The following is a 17,959-nucleotide window of genomic DNA, read 5'->3' as shown; positions in this document are numbered from 1 at the left end:
GCTAGCTTGGGCTGTGGAGCTTTAATTAAGATGGTTTTAAATTTAACTGGAGTTGACAGGGTTGGTTGGGAGGGGCTGGGACTTACATATGTGGGGAGCGTGTAGCTGGGCCCGCGCGCAGCAGCCGTGCCGCCCTCCCCTCTCCTCTGCCAGCGATTCCTTTCATCTGGGAGAGTTCTCCATCAGCCGGGGGGAGCCAGGGAAGGGCCGGGGTGCCTTAACTCAGGTGCCTTCGACACGCAGTCGCTGGGGGAAGCTGGGGTGGGTATGGGGGACACCTTCCCTGGTCCCCGAATTGGAGCCGAGAGATGAAGTGAGCATCTCTCCATCTCTTTGTTTTAGGAATCAGTGCAGGTGAGAAACGAGTGTCTTTGCAGAGGAGAAGGGCTGGAGGCGCGACCCAGGCGTGCCTTCGTGGCATCAGCCAAGCAGGGAGAGGATCTGCAGCATCAAACCCTGGTTTGCGGGGCTGGGGGAGCAGCTCCCCCTTTTTCACTGGCCCTTGGGACTCATTGCAGCAGGGCTGGTCCCAGCCTGGCAGAGATGTGCCTCTGTGTTCCCCCTCTTGTACCGAGCAAAGCCCCATGGCACGGGATGGGGGACAGGAATCACTTTTTCCATGGGGCAAGTGGTGACCTGGTGTTTTCAGGGGGCAGGAGGGGGTGGTGGGCTGAGCTGGGGCAGCGAGGCTTTCCCCAAAGCACCGGGGACTGTGCTGCCGTTTGCTGGCCCCCAGCCCTGGGAAAAGGCAAAACTTCAGTAGCATCCCCTGGGACTGAGGAGGAAACTGCTGTGCGAGCGTGTCCGGGGCTGCGATTCCCACCGAAATGCCGGGAGGGAGCAGGGGACGATGCAGGGAGGGGGATGGGGTGCAGGGGCGCTGGCTGTTTGGGTACCACCCTTGCAGTGGTTACGGCAGCACCGACCGGGGACCAATTCGTCGCCCCCGGCACGGCGGCCACCGCCTCCCTGCAGCACTGACCCCGCAGTCTGGGTGCTGCCATCGCCGGGGCAGCACTGCCGCCTCTTTGTGCTGCCCGCGCAGGGGGATGCGGGGGACGGCGAGGTGCCCTTTGGCTCTTGCCTGCCTCCAACCTGGGATCTCTGATTTTAACGGCACATCTTGTAGGCGGCTTCTGTTTGTCCTGCACAAATCTGCCCTGGCCGGACCCCCGTCCTGCTGGAAGGGGGTCAGTTGTGTGCAAAGGGGATGGAGCGGATTGGGGTGGGTTTGGGATCGCCGCTCTCTGCTCCTTCCCGTCCCCGGTGCCTGTTGCCGTGGGCTGGGCGCTGTGAGGCTGCTTTGTCTCGCCCGCCATCCCGCACGCTTCATTTTTCAGTCTGGCGTGAGACAGGTGCCATTATCAATCTCGTCGGGGTTTTGTGAGCCGGGGATGTGGCTCGGCTCCCTTCAGCAGCGGGCGGACACTGGTGCCCCCGGCCCCTTGCCCACCTCTCCCCCAGCACCCACCCCATCCCGTCTGCCGGCGGTGTGGCTCGGCACCCACCCAGGTCCTTAGTAGCCCCAAGGACGGAGCCTGTTTTGCCGGAGATGTCTCCCTCCCCAAGGCTCAGTGTCTGGTGTTGGGCCCCTGCCTGTGGCGGCATTTCCCAAGGTTTCTGCTTCTGCCTCGCAGAAGCCGTACTGCTGTGTTTTGTCTGCTCCCAATCAGTGTCTTTTGTTAGTGTCTTTGAAAAGAAGATAAGATCGCTTCCCCCTCCGCCGCCAGCCCGCTATCAGCCTGGCGTTGCCACGGCCATTGTATCCTTGAGCAATCCAGGCGCAGCGGAAAACAGCCGAAGCAGGACCTGCCGGAGAGCAGCGGTTCCCCTCGCTGTCGTCTTTCCGAGAGCATCTCTGCCGTGGGGAGGTAGGGCAGAGGATCGAGCCTTTTCCTGCATCCCAGCTTGCCAGTTAATTTCTGGGGGGGAGGATCCCTGAGGATGCGGGCGTCAGAGGAGTGGGGATGCTGGGCAGGTCAGGCGGCATTTCCAGCGCCGGCGGGGGAGGACGGGGACGCTGCTGTCTCGCGTGCCATGATCTGATCCAGGCTGAGTTGTGCAGCTGAGTGTGCTTCATTTTTAATTGCTTTTGGAGAGGGGAGGGTGGGGGTGGCCTCTTGCTGCGGCTCTCTCCTTGCTGCGGCCTCTGCCCCGGGCAGGGTGTGCGGCTGGGCTCAGCCCCGGCACCTTCCCCTCCGGCTGCGGCTCAGCCCAGCCACAGCCTGGGGGGGGACTGGGGGGCCGTGAAGACCCCAAATGCAGAACCCAGCGGCACACGGGGATGGCAGTGCTGGAGGGTGCCCGAGCCCAGCCGTGGCCGTGCCAATGATGCGCTGGCTGGGATCACAGCCCTGCTACGGAGCCGATAGCAGGGCTGTGCCGGGCTGCTGCTGGAGCAGCCACTTTCAGCCACCAAATACCCAAACCTGGGAGCGTGAGGGATGCAAGTGCATCCGTCCGCCCAGCAGCCGTGTGGGGACCTGTCCCTTCCCCTTCAGAGGACATCACACCTTGCCGCCCTGGCGCACGGCTGACCCCAGGCTGAGGTGTATTTGGGTTTCCCCGATGGCTTTTTTGGTCCTGTTTTGTCTTAAACACAGCCATGACCTCGCAGCGTGTGCCCGGGAGCCCAGGTGGCACAGCATGCACGGGCAGCGGGGACAGGGGCACCACATGCGCAGCCTTATTTGTATGTGCTGCAGCCTGGAGTTGAGACTGCAGCTTCCCCCACTTTCCATCCCACTGTGCAATTATTGCCAGTGAATATTAGTCAAGTACAAATCACAAACCATTCAAAGTCTTAAAAAGCTGTCAATCAGCTGCTGCTTATTATCCTAATCAAAGGCACTAAACATAGTGACAAAACTTATTAGCAGGGGGAAGGGGAGGCCATCAAAATAAACCTGCGGTGTGGCACATCCTCTGCGTGGCAGCCGCTCCCCCAGGCGCCCACACAGCGAAAGGGACGCAGGCGGCTGCCTGGCATTCCACTGACCCCCCTGGGGTTTGCTCGGTGGCTTCCACCATCATGCCGTGGTGTTTGCAACGTAACAAGCCCGGCGTGCGTGCTGTGGGGCGGTGTGCCGTGATCCGGGTAATGCACAGTGGGTCGGGGCAGTTCCTGCAGGATCTGGGGGCTGGAGAGGGGTGGCAGAGCCAGGCAAGGTGACTGCCCCAGCTCTGTGGGACCCTGCCCTGCTCTGCTTTCGACCCAAAGCTCTGCCCTGAGCCACTGCTGCTGACAAGTGTCCCCACCATCACACTCATTTGCAGGAGGAAACTCTCCCTTTTGAAAAATTTGGCCAAAATGTGCTTTTCTGGCTGAGTCAGGGCTTGAGCAGCATGAGGTGCTCCCAGACCTTGCGCGTGGTTCATGCTGTAGCATCTGTCTGTGCTGTTGGGGATGGAGAAGGTGACTCTCATCCCCAGGGACAAGGTCCCCGGTTGGTGGCCGACCCTCCCTGCCACCAGTCCCAGCTGTCTGGAGATGGAGTGGCAGGGCTGGGAATGCTGGCGTGTCCGGAGGAACCGGCTTTGCTTCTCCCCCAAAAAATCCCTTGGCGGGCTGGGGGTGCCTGCGCTCCCCTCTTGCCCTGGGGCATCACTCGGGGCAGCTCCAGCCGCCTCCTCTCCTGTCCCCGGGTGGGTTTGATGAAGTGGAGCAGAGAATCGTCCCCTCTTCACACATGAGAGAGCAGAGCGAGCGGGTGTGAGCTGCTGGCTCCGCGCTGGAGGGATGGCAAGGAGGAGGAGGAGGAAGGCAGTGGCAGCCCTGGGTGCCAGACTGTGGCGCGGGGGGGAGAGGGCGGTGGAGCACGGGGATGGTGGCGGGTGCAGTGGGTGCTGACATCCCCTCTGTCTCGCAGGCGGGAGCTGAGCTGACTTCGCCGGCGGCCCCTCCCCACCCTGCAGCGAGGCTGTAGCTGGAAGGCACTGGTAAGGCATCTGTGACAACCCTGGGGAGGGGGGGGGACCAGGCTGCTTTGCTGAATGAACCCACCCAGGAAAAGGGAAGCCCTCCCGACCGCCGGTGGGGGCTCAGATTTGGGGTACCAGCTGCTCTGCAGCAGCCGGATTTGGCCCTTGAGCATCCATGGGTGGGTAGGGTGCTGGATGCAAGAGCAAAAGGCAGAACCTTCCCTTTGTCCTTCCCATCCCTCGGTGCTCCCCGTGACATGGCTGGCCCATGGGGGCAGAGCTGAGGCCTCGCAACTCGGCCCCGCAGTGGTTAGCGATTTGCCGCCGGCGCTGACCCCCCGGAGGAGAAACCAGGGGAGTTCCTGCAGGCTGCGACGTGCCCAGGTTGCTAATCCCCGCCGCAGGAAAGCTGCCTCCGTACGCTGCCTGGCATCAGTCGGAGGCGAGCGCCAGGAATGCTGGCCACGCTCCAGCCCGCCGCTGCCGCGCAAACCTTGGGAGGGGAAGCCCTGCCGAAAGCCGAGGCACCATCTGGGATGGGGAGCGGTGCTGAGCACCCCCATTCCAGTGCTGGCAGCTGCGAAAAGCACGGGAGCAGGGAAATACACTGCCGGGCATCAGCCAGGCTGCCCTGGCTGGATGTTGGTGGCTCTGAGCATGCCTGCAGCCTGTTACACGTAGAAATACCGTACATTAGATGTAAGTACAGCATAGTTGCTGGCGGTGGGTATTTTTTGCAATCTGGCCACTGTGATGCTGTCCCACAGCTCCCAGTGATGCTGCTGGGGTGTGCTGGGAGCCACCACGGCTGGGTGATGGGTTCACCCCCTTCCTTCTCTGCCCCTTGGCTCCAGGGGGGTTTTGTCACCGGCTCTGCGGGTGGCAGGGGGGTCTGGTGCGTGGCCCCTCTTTCCCCGGCACCTGAGTGCACAGCACATTCCTGCCGCCATTAATAACCCCTCTGCCAGGCTCTTGCACAACCCCCTGCATCCCCCCGGGGGAATTTGCACCCTTTCCTCCCTGGCTGCCAAGGCAGTGATGTGGGGGCTGCAGGGGATTTTTCAGACCCCCCCTCTCCTCCCTGGGGGCGCGTGGGGAATGTCCCTCCCAGGGCAGCCGCAGGGCTAAAGCCACATGGTCACGTTGGCTGAGTTGCCTGGGACTCGGAGTGGGGATGGTGCGAGGCTGCCAGTGCCTCTGGGCAAGTTTTGGGGTTGCGAGCCTACGTTTTGCACTAGCCAAATTGAAGCAACTGTGTGCAAGTGTTTAGGTGCAAAGTTGTTTGCAACAGGAGAGCTTGGAGCAGAGCTCGCTGCTCTGCAGCCCCTTCCCCAGAGGACTGCGGGCTCATGCCTCCTCCTCCTGCTCCGCTCCCGTCTTCAGCTCCTGCAGCCAAAGCCCCGAAAGCTGGATCGGGCCCCGTCAGAGCAGCACGTCCCGGTGAGCTGCAGAGACCCCGCAAAGCTTGCCAAGGAGGGTTAGCACCCAGGCACAAGCTGGGAGCTTGTGATGTGTGTTGGAGAGCTCTCCCTCCCAAACAAGCCTGCACAAGGAGTGATGAACTCGTGGTCCGCAGTGTCCCCAGCCGGGACACGCCTGGAAGATGCATGTCCTGTGCCCATGGGCTAACGGGGGTGAAAGCGAGGACCCCCCCCTGCTTTGGGGACATTGGGGAAGTGCCTGGGGGATCCACCCTCCCCGTTCTGTGCCCTGCTCCTGGCTAATCTCAAGGCATATTGACTATTTTATACTCGGATTTTTCCCAGCGCGCTGATAAATCAGTTGCCGACCCAGGCTGGCAGCCCCGCGGGGTGTGCTCAGGGGACACTTGTGTCCTCAAAGTGCTGCTAAATCCGTCGCCCCGGCCGGGGTGTTTTCCTGCCTGGGGAAGTGTTGCTTCCAGGGGAAACTCTGAGCGGCTGCACCCCTTGCTCACGGTCGCGTGGGCAGTCACAAGCCGTGCGGTCACAGCCCCGCCGTGCCCCCGCTTTCCTCCCCGCGCTGCCGCTGCCATCCTGGGAGCGCCAGCGGGTGCCGGAGCCCCGGGCGGAGGTGAGCGAAGGGCTGGCCGGGGGACGGGGAGGTTCGCTTTCCTTAGCGGTGGGGGCTTTTTCTCGTTGCTTCTAAGCTCCTGCTTCCCCCCCACAGTTCTGCTTTAGCATCTTCCGCACCAGGCTTTTAAAAGTGCATTTATTTACGGGACAGACCCCCTCCCCTTCGTCACGGGATCTGCCTCTGGATTGCTGGCGGTGACGATTTGCAAACGCAAAGCTTATATTTGACCTTCCTTTGCTCCAAGGCCCCCAAAGCCCAGCACAGATATGTGTGGGACGGGTCCCGTGGCAGATAGAGGCATCGGTCCCTCCTCGTCGCCTACATGCGTAGGAGGAAGGACGTCTCTGCTCCCCACCAGAGCGGCTGCCATAGCCATACCCAGCCCGAAAAATCAGTTTATTCCAATTCCCAAACCCTGGCAGGGTCTGATCCTGCCAGCACGGTTGCAACTGAAGCAAACCTGCGTGGAAGTGGGACAGGGGATGATGCTGGTCCCTTGTGCAATTTGGGAGCTGGAATACAATAGATGGAAGTTGGGTCTTTTGGAAAATAAGCCCCGATCGTCAGGCAAAGCCCTCGCCATGGGGAGGGGAGCTGGGAGGGGAACAGAGTTTGTGCCTGGCACCCCTAAGCTTCCCCAGGGCAGGAGCCGGGGGGCTCTGCCCCACCGACACTGGGGCTGTGCAGGCTGCTGGAGCTGCCCGTGGCTCTGGCCCCACTTGCGGGGGCTTGGCCCAAGCTCCTCTCGAAAGCCGGGTTAGAAAAACGGTCTGTTGGGTGAGGCTGAGCCCTCGGCAAAGCCTTGCAGGCGGCTGCATCCAGGTCCGGAGGCAGCGGCTGCCTCCTCTGCTCCTTCCCTGCTTGTTTTTTCTTATTCAAGATCTTCTCCTCCCCAGTTGTCTCCACCTCCCTTTTCCCTCCTGCCATGTGTAATGTAGCCTAAATATTTCCTTCCATAGCTTCAGGACACTGTTGGGTATCCTGCATCTTTGGAGACTGCAAATAATTCCCTTCCTTCATTTATATCATTACCTTGAAGGTATTTATAGAGCATGATCTTGAGTGGAAAGGAAGGCATGACTATATATAAAGCCAAGATCCCTTGGTCCTTAGCTGCTAACCGCCTGAAACTGCTCCTGATTTAAACTTTCATCCCGTTTTGTCCTGGTCCAGGCTTCACGCTCGGCATCCTCGCCCCACAATCCCATGGTGGAGCGTGCTTCCCACCACTCCCAAAGCACACCCTGGCAGCTCCGCTCCTGGCATTTCGCTGGCTGCTGTGGCGAGGCGGGAGGTGCCTCGGCGTTAATGAGGGGCGATGCTGTCCCAGGGCAAGGGCAGGATGGCCAGACTTTCCGGCAGCTGATGCTTGAACAGATTCCAGAGGTTGTTTCGTTTCCTAGTGGGCAGGCATCTGTCGCGCAAGCCTTGGGAGGCAGCTTAATAGTAGTAGTAGTAGTAGTAGTAGTAGTAGAAATATTAATATTAATATTAATAATAATACTGATAATAATAATAATAAAAGAAGCCCTACGCATGTGTGTCTGTCTCCTGCAGCCTGGGACCATGGGGAGCAGCAAGAGCAAACCCAAAGACCCCAGCCAGCGCCGGCGCAGCCTGGAGCCCACCGACAATGCCCACCACGGGGGCTACCCGGCCTCGCAGACGCCCAGCAAGGCGGCTGCTCCCGACGCCCATCGGACCCCCAGCCGCTCCTTCGGGACCATGGCCGCCGAGTCCAAGCTCTTTGGAGGCTTCAACACCTCTGACACGGTCACCTCGCCGCAGCGTGCCGGGGCGCTGGCTGGTTGGTGTGGGCTGGGGCTCGGTGGGGCGGGGGGGTCCTGGGCGTTTGTCGGTTGGGTCTTTGTGGGTTTGGTTCCAGCTTCTTCTTGTGATGATGGGGTCTCCTGCTTTTGAGGGACTCTGTCTTTCAGCTGGAGGGGGGACAGATCTGTGTCTTACTGGCTGGTGGGAGGATGGTGGGACAGGAAGGTCTCCAGTGAGGGTCACCCAGTGCGGTGGCAGCACCGGCGGCTGTGGCCATCCTGAGTGGTCTGTGTCGCAGGTGGAGTCACCACCTTCGTGGCCCTCTACGACTACGAGTCCCGGACCGAAACAGACTTGTCCTTCAAGAAAGGAGAGCGCCTGCAAATTGTCAACAACACGTGAGTGTCCCTGTCCCTGCAGCCAAACCCATGTGGGTGAGCTGCCACCTTCGTCCCTTCTGCGGAGCCCAGCAGGGCCAGCTCTCCCCGGGGATGGGTGCTCAAAGAGGGATGCACTGAAACTTGCACGGACGCAGTGACTTGTCTGAGGACACCAGCGCTGGAGGCGATCATTTGCCTGCTCCCATGTCCTCCTGTCCCTGCTGCTGGTCACCGTTGCCTTGCAGCCTTGTCACCAAGCCACCTCGTCTGCTTGCTGGCCAGTCCGTGCCCTCCAGTGCGGGGCCGCAACCCCGCCAGTCGCCATCAGCAGTCAGCTCCCTCTCGTTTGCCGGGACACATCTCCTCAACTTCACGGGTGCTTTCCCCTGTGCTTGCATGGTGTCTCTGATCTCAGCTTCTCTCTTGACTCTTTTTTCTCTCCTCTGTGCCATGCTGTCGCTTAGGAGAAAAGTGGACGTCAGGTGTGTATTGCAGATTATTATTATTATTATTATTATTATTATTATTATTATTATTATTATTATTATTGTTAACAATCTTAAATGACAAAAGCCCGTCTGCTGCCCATGTTATGGTGAGGTTGGGTGGAGCGGGGCTGGGAGGAGATGGTTGCCTGATGGTTTTGTGGTCGGTTGGGTTTGTCCTCCCTGAGCAACCAGGGCAGAGAGGGAAGCTCCTTCCCATGCCAGGGAACTGCTCCATGCAAAGCTGTGTCTGCACCCAGGAGCTCTGAACCCAGCCCGCTTTCCGTGTCTGCCCCTGGCACCCCTCCACAGTCCCTTTTCAGTTGGCTCTCTGCTCCCTCCTGCCTTTTTTGCATTTATTTTTGCATTTTTTAATTTAATTTTTCTTTTTTGTGAGTGGCTCAGGGGACTCAAGCGCTTCCTTAGGGGTCTGGCTCCTGCTTGTTCGCTCTCCGTGCTGGTCGTAGCAGCGCACCCATCGCTTGTTGCATAGAGCAGGGCAACGTGATGAACTGGAAGATGCTCCTAAACATGATCCTATATTAAACCCACGTGTGGTCTGTCCTGGTATGCATGGTCTGCAGCATCCTTCGGCTGTGCTGCTGGAGGGCTGGCTGGCAGAGCTGCTGTCCCCAGCACTGCTGTGGGGTCCCTGGGGTCCGCAGCTCTCGCTGGCCCCCCCACTGCTGCCTTCCAACCCGGGCACCCAAAACAGCTTTGCGAAGTCGAAGCGTGGAAAGACGAGGGAACGTCCCGAGGCTGATATTTCTCCTGCAATGGTCAGGCAGCGTTGCACAAACACGTTTTCAATCTGATCCTTACTCTCCTTGTTCCAATGCTGTTTATTAATGGTGATTCATTTAATCCATGAAGTGCAGGGTGCGCAGGGCTTCTGCGCTGCAGGAAAAGCCTGAATTTGGGGGGCTTGGTACTTCTTGCTTTCGCAGCCTCAGCAGCGTACTGGTTTGGGCTGTTACGAAGTGAGCTCTGCCTGTTGGGGGTCCAGATTGGGCCCATAAATGAGGGTATTTTCTTTATGCCTTATATAACTTCTGGGGTTTCTGTACTTTTTTCCCTCTGCTGCTGTTTGTCAAAGGCTCGGTCAGAAGGAGGGGTCGGGGTGTGATGGACTCCGCAGCACCCTGGGGAGCAAAAGGGCTTTTTTTGGTGATGCAGCCCATCGGTGGAGGGTGCAGGATCCAGCTGCCGACCTTCCTGGTGTCTGCTGCGGCTGCATGGGTGGGATGTCCACAGGGAGAGAGGCGGTGGAGAAAGCTGTGCAGTTTGTGCAGTGCTCAGGGGGTAAATCTCTCTTCTCGCTGAGTGCCCAGAGATGCTCGGATGGTCTGGGAGCAGCTCGAGCTGCTGCGCTTTGGGGACAGCAAAAGGCAGGCATGCGATGTCCCTTCCTCTGGGCTCCCTGGCAGGGCACAGTCAGTGCCCTGGGGCTGTGGGGAGGGTGCTTGGGGTCAGCCCGGGAAGGACCAGCAGGTCCTGGGCGCAGTGGGAACCCACGGCCGTGGCGCCGACCGGCCACCAGCAGCTTTGCAGGGTGGCTGCGGTTTTCGGCTGCTCTAACGTGCTGGGGTTGCGAAGGGCAAGAGGAGAAGCCGCCACGTCGCTCACCTCCTTGCTCCTGCATCCTGGCAAAGCCCAGGCTGTCCGCGGTGACCCTCGGCCTCCCGGACAGGCCAAATCCACCCACCCCAGTGCAGAAAGGCTCTCATGGTACCATTTCCAGTGGGAGGAGGTCTCCTCCCAGCCAGCTGGCAGCCAGCAGGGATGTGGTGGGGTATTTTGGGTAAGATTGTGCAGGGAATTGTTGAAATGCTTTGTTTTGATGATGATGATTATTATTACTTTTTTCCCCGCGGAGACATTTTTGGAATAGTTTGTTTTTGCCGAATTCCCAGCTTGCAGCCTTGCAGCCCAAGCTGGAAGAAAGCCACAAGTCAAAAGCTGGGCATTTCTCAACCAGATGTTTTCTCCAGTTGTGCGGGAAAGGAGCCCAACCAGCCTCCTGTCCCCTTCGGAGCCACCCCAGTAAAGGTGACCAGGGCAGCAGCTCTGGCTGGGGAGCCCAAGCTACCTGCCATGAGATGAACCGGGACCGGGAGAAGTTAAAATACTGTCCGGGGCTGCTGCAAGGCTAGGGACAGGCTCCGGGCGGGCGGCAGAGCCTGGCTGTGTGGTTGGGAGGAGATGGCCTGAGGGTCCCTGCTTTCCCCAGCCCTGCTGGCACCATTGTGGGGAGCTGGGGGCCGTGTCCGGTTTCTCCCGGCCGCTTCAAAGCATTGCTGGTTTAGCTGGGACAAGCAAAAGTTGCAAACTGCTCCTCTGGAGCGAGGATGGAGGTTTACACATCTGCAGCGGTCGGGGATGGGTCTGGATGTGGTCTGATGGGTCTTGCAGTCATGGCTGAGGTTATTAAGGTTTTTCTGTAAAGGGTTTGTGGAGGTCATCCTGCCAAGTTCTTGCATCCTTGCAGTGCTGTTCCCATGGATGTGCAGTTTTCCCGTAGCCTCGGCTCCCTCCCGGTCAGGATAAATTAGGTGGCTCCGTCTTTGATGGGCGAGAAGATGCAGGTGGTGGGAGGAAGCCCTGCTCTCTGCGGGGAAGGGGAAGCCGCCTCCCGCCGTCCTGTTGTTCTTCTCTATTTATTGTCCTTTCCTGCCCCATCCCATGCAGGAGCCTGTTGGGAGGAGGACAGAGCAGTGAGAAGGCTCCCGCGCCCTGCCAGCTCTCGGGGACGTGCTTGGGGCCGCTGTGCCCGGGGCAGGAGGGGCAGTGGATCGGCCCTGGGTTTTTGGGGACAGCGTGGGGGCTGCCACAGGGCAGAACCGTGCCCGGGGCCGTGGGCGCAGCACCACGGGTGTGCACGGCTCCGTGCGAGCAGTCGTGCACTCGTGATCGGGGGCTGCAGCCATGCAGCCTGCCTGTCCTGGGGCTGCAGGTGGTGTGCCTGGGCTGGACGGAGCCCGCTGCATCCAGGTTGGGCATCATTGCAGGACCCCCCGACCCAAACCTCAGCCCTGTCCTGTTGCTTTTCTGCAGCCTGTGCGTAACAAACTCTCTTGGGTTTTCCTGGTGCTTTTTTTTAATCACTGCCATCATTCTGTCGCTTTTTCCTGTTTCCCCTCCCTCCTCTTGCCTGTCGCTTCCCGCTGCCTTGGATCCCCAACGCCCCTCAACCTCCAGCCAGACCCCGCTCCCATTCAGGTGGCTCCGAAGGTACTGTGGCTCACTGGCTGCCCTGCCTGATTTAAGTTTAAAGCATCCCATATGCGGATGGATGGCCCCAATACCGAGAGCTTGCCCAAACGGAGCCACGGGCAGGGGCTGGCAGCAGGAGCCCTCCTGGCCGGGGTCCGGCTGTGGGGCTGGGGGCTGCGGGGGCTGCACCCTTTCCTGGCGGGGCTCTACGCTGGCTCACCCACCCCGGCCCCGGCGCCTGCAGGCGGGAGAGGGGCCGTCCGGGGGGCTCCTGGCTTCACACTGAGTGTGTTTTGGTTCTCTTGCAGGGAAGGTGACTGGTGGCTGGCTCATTCCCTCACTACAGGACAGACGGGCTACATCCCCAGTAACTATGTCGCACCCTCAGACTCCATCCAGGCTGAAGAGTAATTGCCATCTTTTAGACAGTTTAAAGACGAGCGACAGCAAATGCACCCTGAGCGCTCCTCCCTCCCCCTGCCCCTCTCCTGGGCAAAGCCCGCAAGGCCTCCGGGTTTTTCCTTTTTCTTATTTTTTCCATTTGAATTTGCAAGCCCCTTAAACGTTTTCCAGGCTTTCTTTAAGTGCGGAGGTGCAGCGTGCTTGCGCGATGGAGGGATGAGCGGTGGCGTGGCAGGGGCTGTGGTGGACCTGATGCTTTTGGGCTGGTTTTTACTATTCCGCACGGACAGACATCCATGCGTGAGGATGCTGCCGGCTCCGCCTGTGCAGATCAGGCTTAGTGCAGAGGCAACCATCACATGGGGACAGCAGGCAGGGGCAAAGCCAGCCATAAGTCCCAGAGCAGGAGGTGCCAGCTACGTCCCCACAGCCTGTCCCCAGCCAGCAGTGGGGCATCTCCCCAGCAAGAGCTCGGGGGGCTTCAGGGGTCCCCGGAGCCCCTCATTTGGGGAGGCTTTTGGAGTGAAGGCATTTCGTGGTCTGTGGTGCAGGGTTGCTCCTCGGGTGATGCCCAGCCCGGGCTGTTACGGGGCACGGCGCACCCTGGGGTGCTCGAGCCCAGAGCCACAGCCCGTGGTCTCCGAAACCCGCAGCGGGGCAGGCTGGGGCTGAGCCCGCTGCTTGGAAAGGCAACGGAGGGGGTGGGTGAGTGCCAGGCGCTGAGCCGCTGCCTTGCTCTTGCAGGTGGTATTTTGGGAAGATCACTCGCCGGGAGTCCGAGCGGCTGCTGCTCAATCCCGAAAACCCCCGAGGGACCTTCCTGGTGCGGGAGAGTGAGACTACGAAAGGTGAGCGGAGCCGGGGGGGGGCAGCCTGGGGGACCTCCTCTCCAAGGTGCAGGGGGGCATCCGTGCAGGGACCCTGGTCCCCTTGGTCATGCTGCACGGTCCCGGTTCCCCTGGCTTAGGCACACAGGGAGGGAGAAGGAGAAAGGAGTCACACCTTGTAGACAGGAGCCGATGTTCAGGGTCGCTGAGCGATGCCCCTCAGCACGGACAGCCTCCTGGGGTCTCCCCTGCCGGTGCTGGTCCCCAGGGAGCGGGTTCTGACGCACCCATTAAATCACTGGTGACATCTCTACGCCAAACACACCGTTACACCAGCGAGCCTCCCCCATCATGGAGGAGCACAGCCGCTTCTCTCCCGTGCTGCCTGCCCAGTGGTCACCCTTCAAAGAGATGGTTCAGCGCATGGCAGGGTGGAGCTGGGTGTCCCACCAGCTCCGCAGGACCTCCAGGCAGGATGCTCTTTTTTCCTGCTTTTTTTTTTACACCCCCAAGTAGATGTGGTTTGTTTTTTCCTGGTCCCTGGCAAAATCTTGAACATGAGCTTCGTGGGCAACCAGGCAGAGGTAGGGATGAATCTCTAGGTCCTTCTTTCAAGTCTAATGACTCTTCATACTTGTTTTGTGCCTCCCAAAAGTGCGAGTTGTGATCTTTGTGGTTCGGCTGCCTGAGGATGATGTTTCTTACCTGGAAATGTGGTTTAGTTTGGCTCCAAATGCACCTTTGGGAGAAGCTCCTTGATGTTCCTTTCTGTTTTGATGCCTTGAACTTGCCACTATTTGTTGTATTCGGATGCAAACAGCTCATTCAAGCAGCGGCATAAATCTTCCTTTCTGTTATTTGTGGCCCCAGCAGCGTGGTGTTGCTCTTGTGTGGGCAGAGCAGAGACAAGCTCCCGAAGCGATGCCCACGCTGGGATTTGTGGAGGAGGGAATCGGGCCCACCAGCCCCTTGGCTCCCCTCTGAGATGCCGAGATGTTGGGGTTATGGGTCAGCAGCTCCCCCCAGCCTGCCTCCCTTCCGGTCCTCTGCCCTGCTTCGGTGTCCCCTCTGCCATCAGAGCCACATTCATCCCTGTGCCCCGGGGGCTGCTCGCCCTCCCACCTGCTGGGCCCCCCCAAACCCATGGGGTCTCTTCCTCGGTGCCAGTCTGGGGGGCACGGTCTGTCCCCATGGTGCCGGCTCCTCTGAGCCGCAGTGGCCCCTGTGTGTCCCAGCCAAGAGCAGCATTTGCTGCGGAGGAAGCAGCAGCGGTGCTGCACGCCGCGTGCTGCCAGAGAGAAGGACCTGGCGGGGCTGGAGGGGCTGGAGGGGGGTGATGCCCCTTGTTCGTACGTCCTGTGGAGTGGGGCTGGAGGAGCAGCGGGGATCACCTGTGCCCAGACGACTGACCCAACAGCCACCTCCTTCCACAGTGGAAGTGGTCTCCCGGAGACCCCCCGCCTCCGTGCCAGCCTGGGTGGTGGCAAGGCTTGGCAGAGCTGCCATGCAAGCCGGGGCAGCTGGAGGTTGTGATTACATGGTGTGGCTGTAGCCGGGGGTACGTGCCATCCCTGCCTGGCACGAGGTGCCAGCTTGTGCAGCTAGGAGCTGCTCCCCATCCTCTGCTTTTGGCTGAAAACAGCAGCCTGCATGCCCAATCCTGCTCCCCTGTGCCCACCCCCTGTCAGGACCCCGTGGGGAGCACCAGTCTGTGGTGCATCTCCCCCCCAACCCCTCGGTCCTGTCCGCAGGTGCCTACTGCCTCTCCGTCTCTGACTTCGACAACGCCAAGGGGCTCAACGTGAAGCACTACAAGATCCGCAAGCTGGACAGTGGCGGCTTCTACATCACCTCCCGCACCCAGTTCAACAGCCTGCAGCAGCTGGTGGCCTATTACTCCAGTGGGTAGCCACTTGGGGTCCCCTTGGGGTCTGGGTGACACCCTGGGTGCTGTGCCTGCCCTCACTGCAGGACAGGTACAGCTGGGAAGCCAGTGCAGGGCTGGGGGACCCCAAACCAGTTGCGGGGGACCCTGATGAAAAGCTGCTTGGGTTTTACGGAAAAGGGTGAGGGTTTGGATATGGGTCTCCGAGGTGTTTTGCGGGGAAGATGTGGAGTAAAGACATCATGTGCCTAAATGCCCAAGTGTCAGCCTGGTGTCGTCCCCTCCTGTGCTAGAACACGCCGACGGCTTGTGCCACCGTCTCACCAACGTCTGCCCCACGTCCAAGCCCCAGACGCAAGGCCTCGCCAAGGATGCCTGGGAGATCCCCCGGGAATCGCTGCGGCTGGAGGTCAAGCTGGGACAGGGCTGCTTCGGAGAGGTGTGGATGGGTAAGGACCATTCCCACCCCACTGTATGTCTGTGTCACCACCTGCATCCTCTCCCCAGCCATCTGCAGGTGTCTGGAGCCTGCAGTGGGGTGGGGGAGCAGGTGAGGGACATGGCCCCTTGCCCCATAAATGTGTCCTGAGTGGCATGTCCTGTGCCGCAGGGACCTGGAACGGTACCACCCGGGTGGCGATCAAGACACTGAAGCCCGGCACCATGTCCCCGGAGGCCTTCCTGCAGGAAGCCCAGGTCATGAAGAAGCTCCGGCATGAGAAGCTGGTTCAGCTGTACGCCGTGGTTTCGGAGGAGCCCATTTACATCGTCACTGAGTACATGAGCAAGGGTGAGCGCAGGAGGGATGCCGGGGGAGGCAACCAAGGGGTTCTGCTCCTCTGGATTGCCATGACCATGGTCTTCCTCGCAGGGAGCCTCCTGGACTTCCTGAAGGGTGAGATGGGCAAGTACCTGCGGCTGCCCCAGCTCGTGGATATGGCGGCTCAGGTGGGTTGTTGCATCCCCAGGCTTCCCGCATCCCCTTCCGAGGGTGCTGGCTGCCCGAGCACCTCATTAGTCTGTCGTGGCTGTCACCTGTTGGGTGGTGGGGTGCTCTGCAGCCTCGCTTGGGTGGGTGCCACCATCCCCACTGGGTGCTCAGCCTGGAACTGGGTTGCAGTCAGGGACCATCATTTTCCCCGTTCCTGTTGCTGCCGGCTCTCCCTGGCCAGCAAACCTGCGTCTGCGTGGGTTTTCTTGAGCAGCTGGCTGTTCCTGCACCCTGGTTGGGGTCCTGCTGCAGAGCCGTTCCCCCCGGCGGTGCCAGGCGCTCCCCGGGGACCCTCGTGTCACCCTGCCAGCCTCGGTGCCCCATGTCCTGGTCCCCACAGATTGCGTCTGGCATGGCCTACGTGGAGAGGATGAACTACGTCCACCGGGACCTCCGGGCAGCCAACATCCTCGTGGGGGAGAACCTGGTGTGCAAAGTGGCCGACTTTGGCTTGGCGCGCCTCATCGAGGACAACGAGTACACTGCTCGGCAAGGTGCGTGCCCGGGGCTGCCGGCACCGCGCCCAGGCATGCGCCTCCAAAGCAATGGCCACTAGTCCCCGGTCCCCAGGGGTGTGTGTTGCATCTCAAGCCGGCGCATGGCCCTGATGGCGTGGGAGTCCCAGAGGCACTCGCAGCCCCACACACCCCCGGGCACCGCACGCCGGGAGCAGCCCCTCACCCTGCCTCTCCATCCAGGTGCGAAGTTCCCCATCAAGTGGACGGCCCCCGAAGCTGCTCTGTATGGCAGGTTTACCATCAAGTCGGATGTCTGGTCCTTTGGCATCCTCTTGACCGAGCTCACCACGAAGGGCAGAGTGCCGTACCCAGGTGAGTGCTGGCACCCACCAGCAGAAGCCCTGTCCCCGTTGCGGTGCTCCAACGCCGACTGCCCATGCCCAGCGCTCACCCCTGCCGCTCCGTGGCCCCCAGACCTGTCTTTGCAGAGGAGCAAACTGACGCAAAGTTTCTCCTCCAATTTGGGCAGGGAGGGTGGGCTCAGGGGTGAGCTGCCCCTGCCCAGGTTGGATCCTGCCCTGCTGAGGCAGCGTGAGCACAGCCCGGCCATGGTGCAGGGTCACAGCCACCCTGTCCCGCTCTAGTTCCTGAGCAAGGTGATGGGCTGGCAGGGATGAGTGCTGTTGGGCTGGGGGGGTTCCTCTCTCCCTGGGTCACTGGGGTTGCCCAGAAGGCTTGTCCCAGGATGATGCCCTCAGTGTCCGCTCTGGGAAAGGTACGGTGCAGGATCTGGCCCGGCTCTAATCAACGCCATGTCTCCTCTGGCTGCACACAGGGATGGTGAACCGGGAGGTGCTGGACCAGGTGGAGCGGGGGTACCGCATGCCCTGCCCGCCCGAGTGCCCTGAGTCACTGCACGACCTCATGTGCCAGTGCTGGCGGAAGGACCCGGAGGAGCGACCCACCTTCGAGTACCTGCAGGCTTTCCTGGAGGACTACTTCACCTCGACAGAGCCCCAGTACCAGCCCGGCGAGAACCTATAGACCCGGAGCTCCTCCTGGCACCAGGGACGCTGCCGTCCTCACCGCGGTGCGCTGAGAGCTGGCCTCCCCACCGAGGGGCCGGTTTTTGCGGAGCAGCCCCGGAGCGGGACGGGGCATCACCTCCGGATGCAGCCAGGGGAGGTGCTGGGTCCCCCTGTTGCTCGTTAAGACTTCTGGCCTGTGTTTTAACGAAGCAGTGCCATCCCGCTGGTGAGAGGAGCCTGCGAGCACCGGTGGAGCCAGCTCGGGAGGGCGAGCAGAGCATCTCCTGCCGAGAGACTTGGCTTTCGGGAGACCTTTGCCCCCCAGCAGCTCTGGGGTGAGCCTGGAGGAGTTGGGGAACAGCATCACCCCACCTCAGACACATGGTCCTGGTCTTCTGCACCCCCTTTCTAAATCAGCACAAATTTCCCTGCCCCTTCGCCCTCCCTGCTATCCTCCCCTTGGCTCCGGTTCTCCCTGAGGGTGCTGGCAGAGACATTTCGCCACAGGGAAGGCACAATCCCTGGCTGGTTCGGATGGGGTGAT

General features: G+C 60.7%; 1 protein-coding gene across 1 annotated transcript; it reads left to right on the top strand.

The window, feature by feature from the left end:
* The first annotated feature begins 3,905 nt into the window (after nt 1-3,905).
* Nucleotides 3,906-17,457, top strand: SRC (SRC proto-oncogene, non-receptor tyrosine kinase). Its single transcript, XM_059827293.1, has 12 exons — nt 3,906-3,939; nt 7,534-7,783; nt 8,045-8,144; nt 12,133-12,231; nt 12,971-13,074; nt 14,805-14,954; nt 15,232-15,387; nt 15,549-15,728; nt 15,810-15,886; nt 16,270-16,423; nt 16,628-16,759; nt 17,223-17,457. The coding sequence occupies exons 2-12, from the start codon at nt 7,543-7,545 to the stop codon at nt 17,429-17,431; spliced, it is 1,602 nt and encodes a 533-aa protein (XP_059683276.1). The 5' UTR covers nt 3,906-3,939; nt 7,534-7,542; the 3' UTR covers nt 17,432-17,457.
* Nucleotides 17,458-17,959: the final 502 nt, after the last annotated feature.

This window comes from Gavia stellata, chromosome 20, assembly GCF_030936135.1.
Source record: "Gavia stellata isolate bGavSte3 chromosome 20, bGavSte3.hap2, whole genome shotgun sequence".
NCBI lineage: Eukaryota > Metazoa > Chordata > Aves > Gaviiformes > Gaviidae > Gavia > Gavia stellata.
Note: the sequence above shows the minus strand (reverse complement) of the source record. Positions and strands in the feature narration are given on the sequence as shown.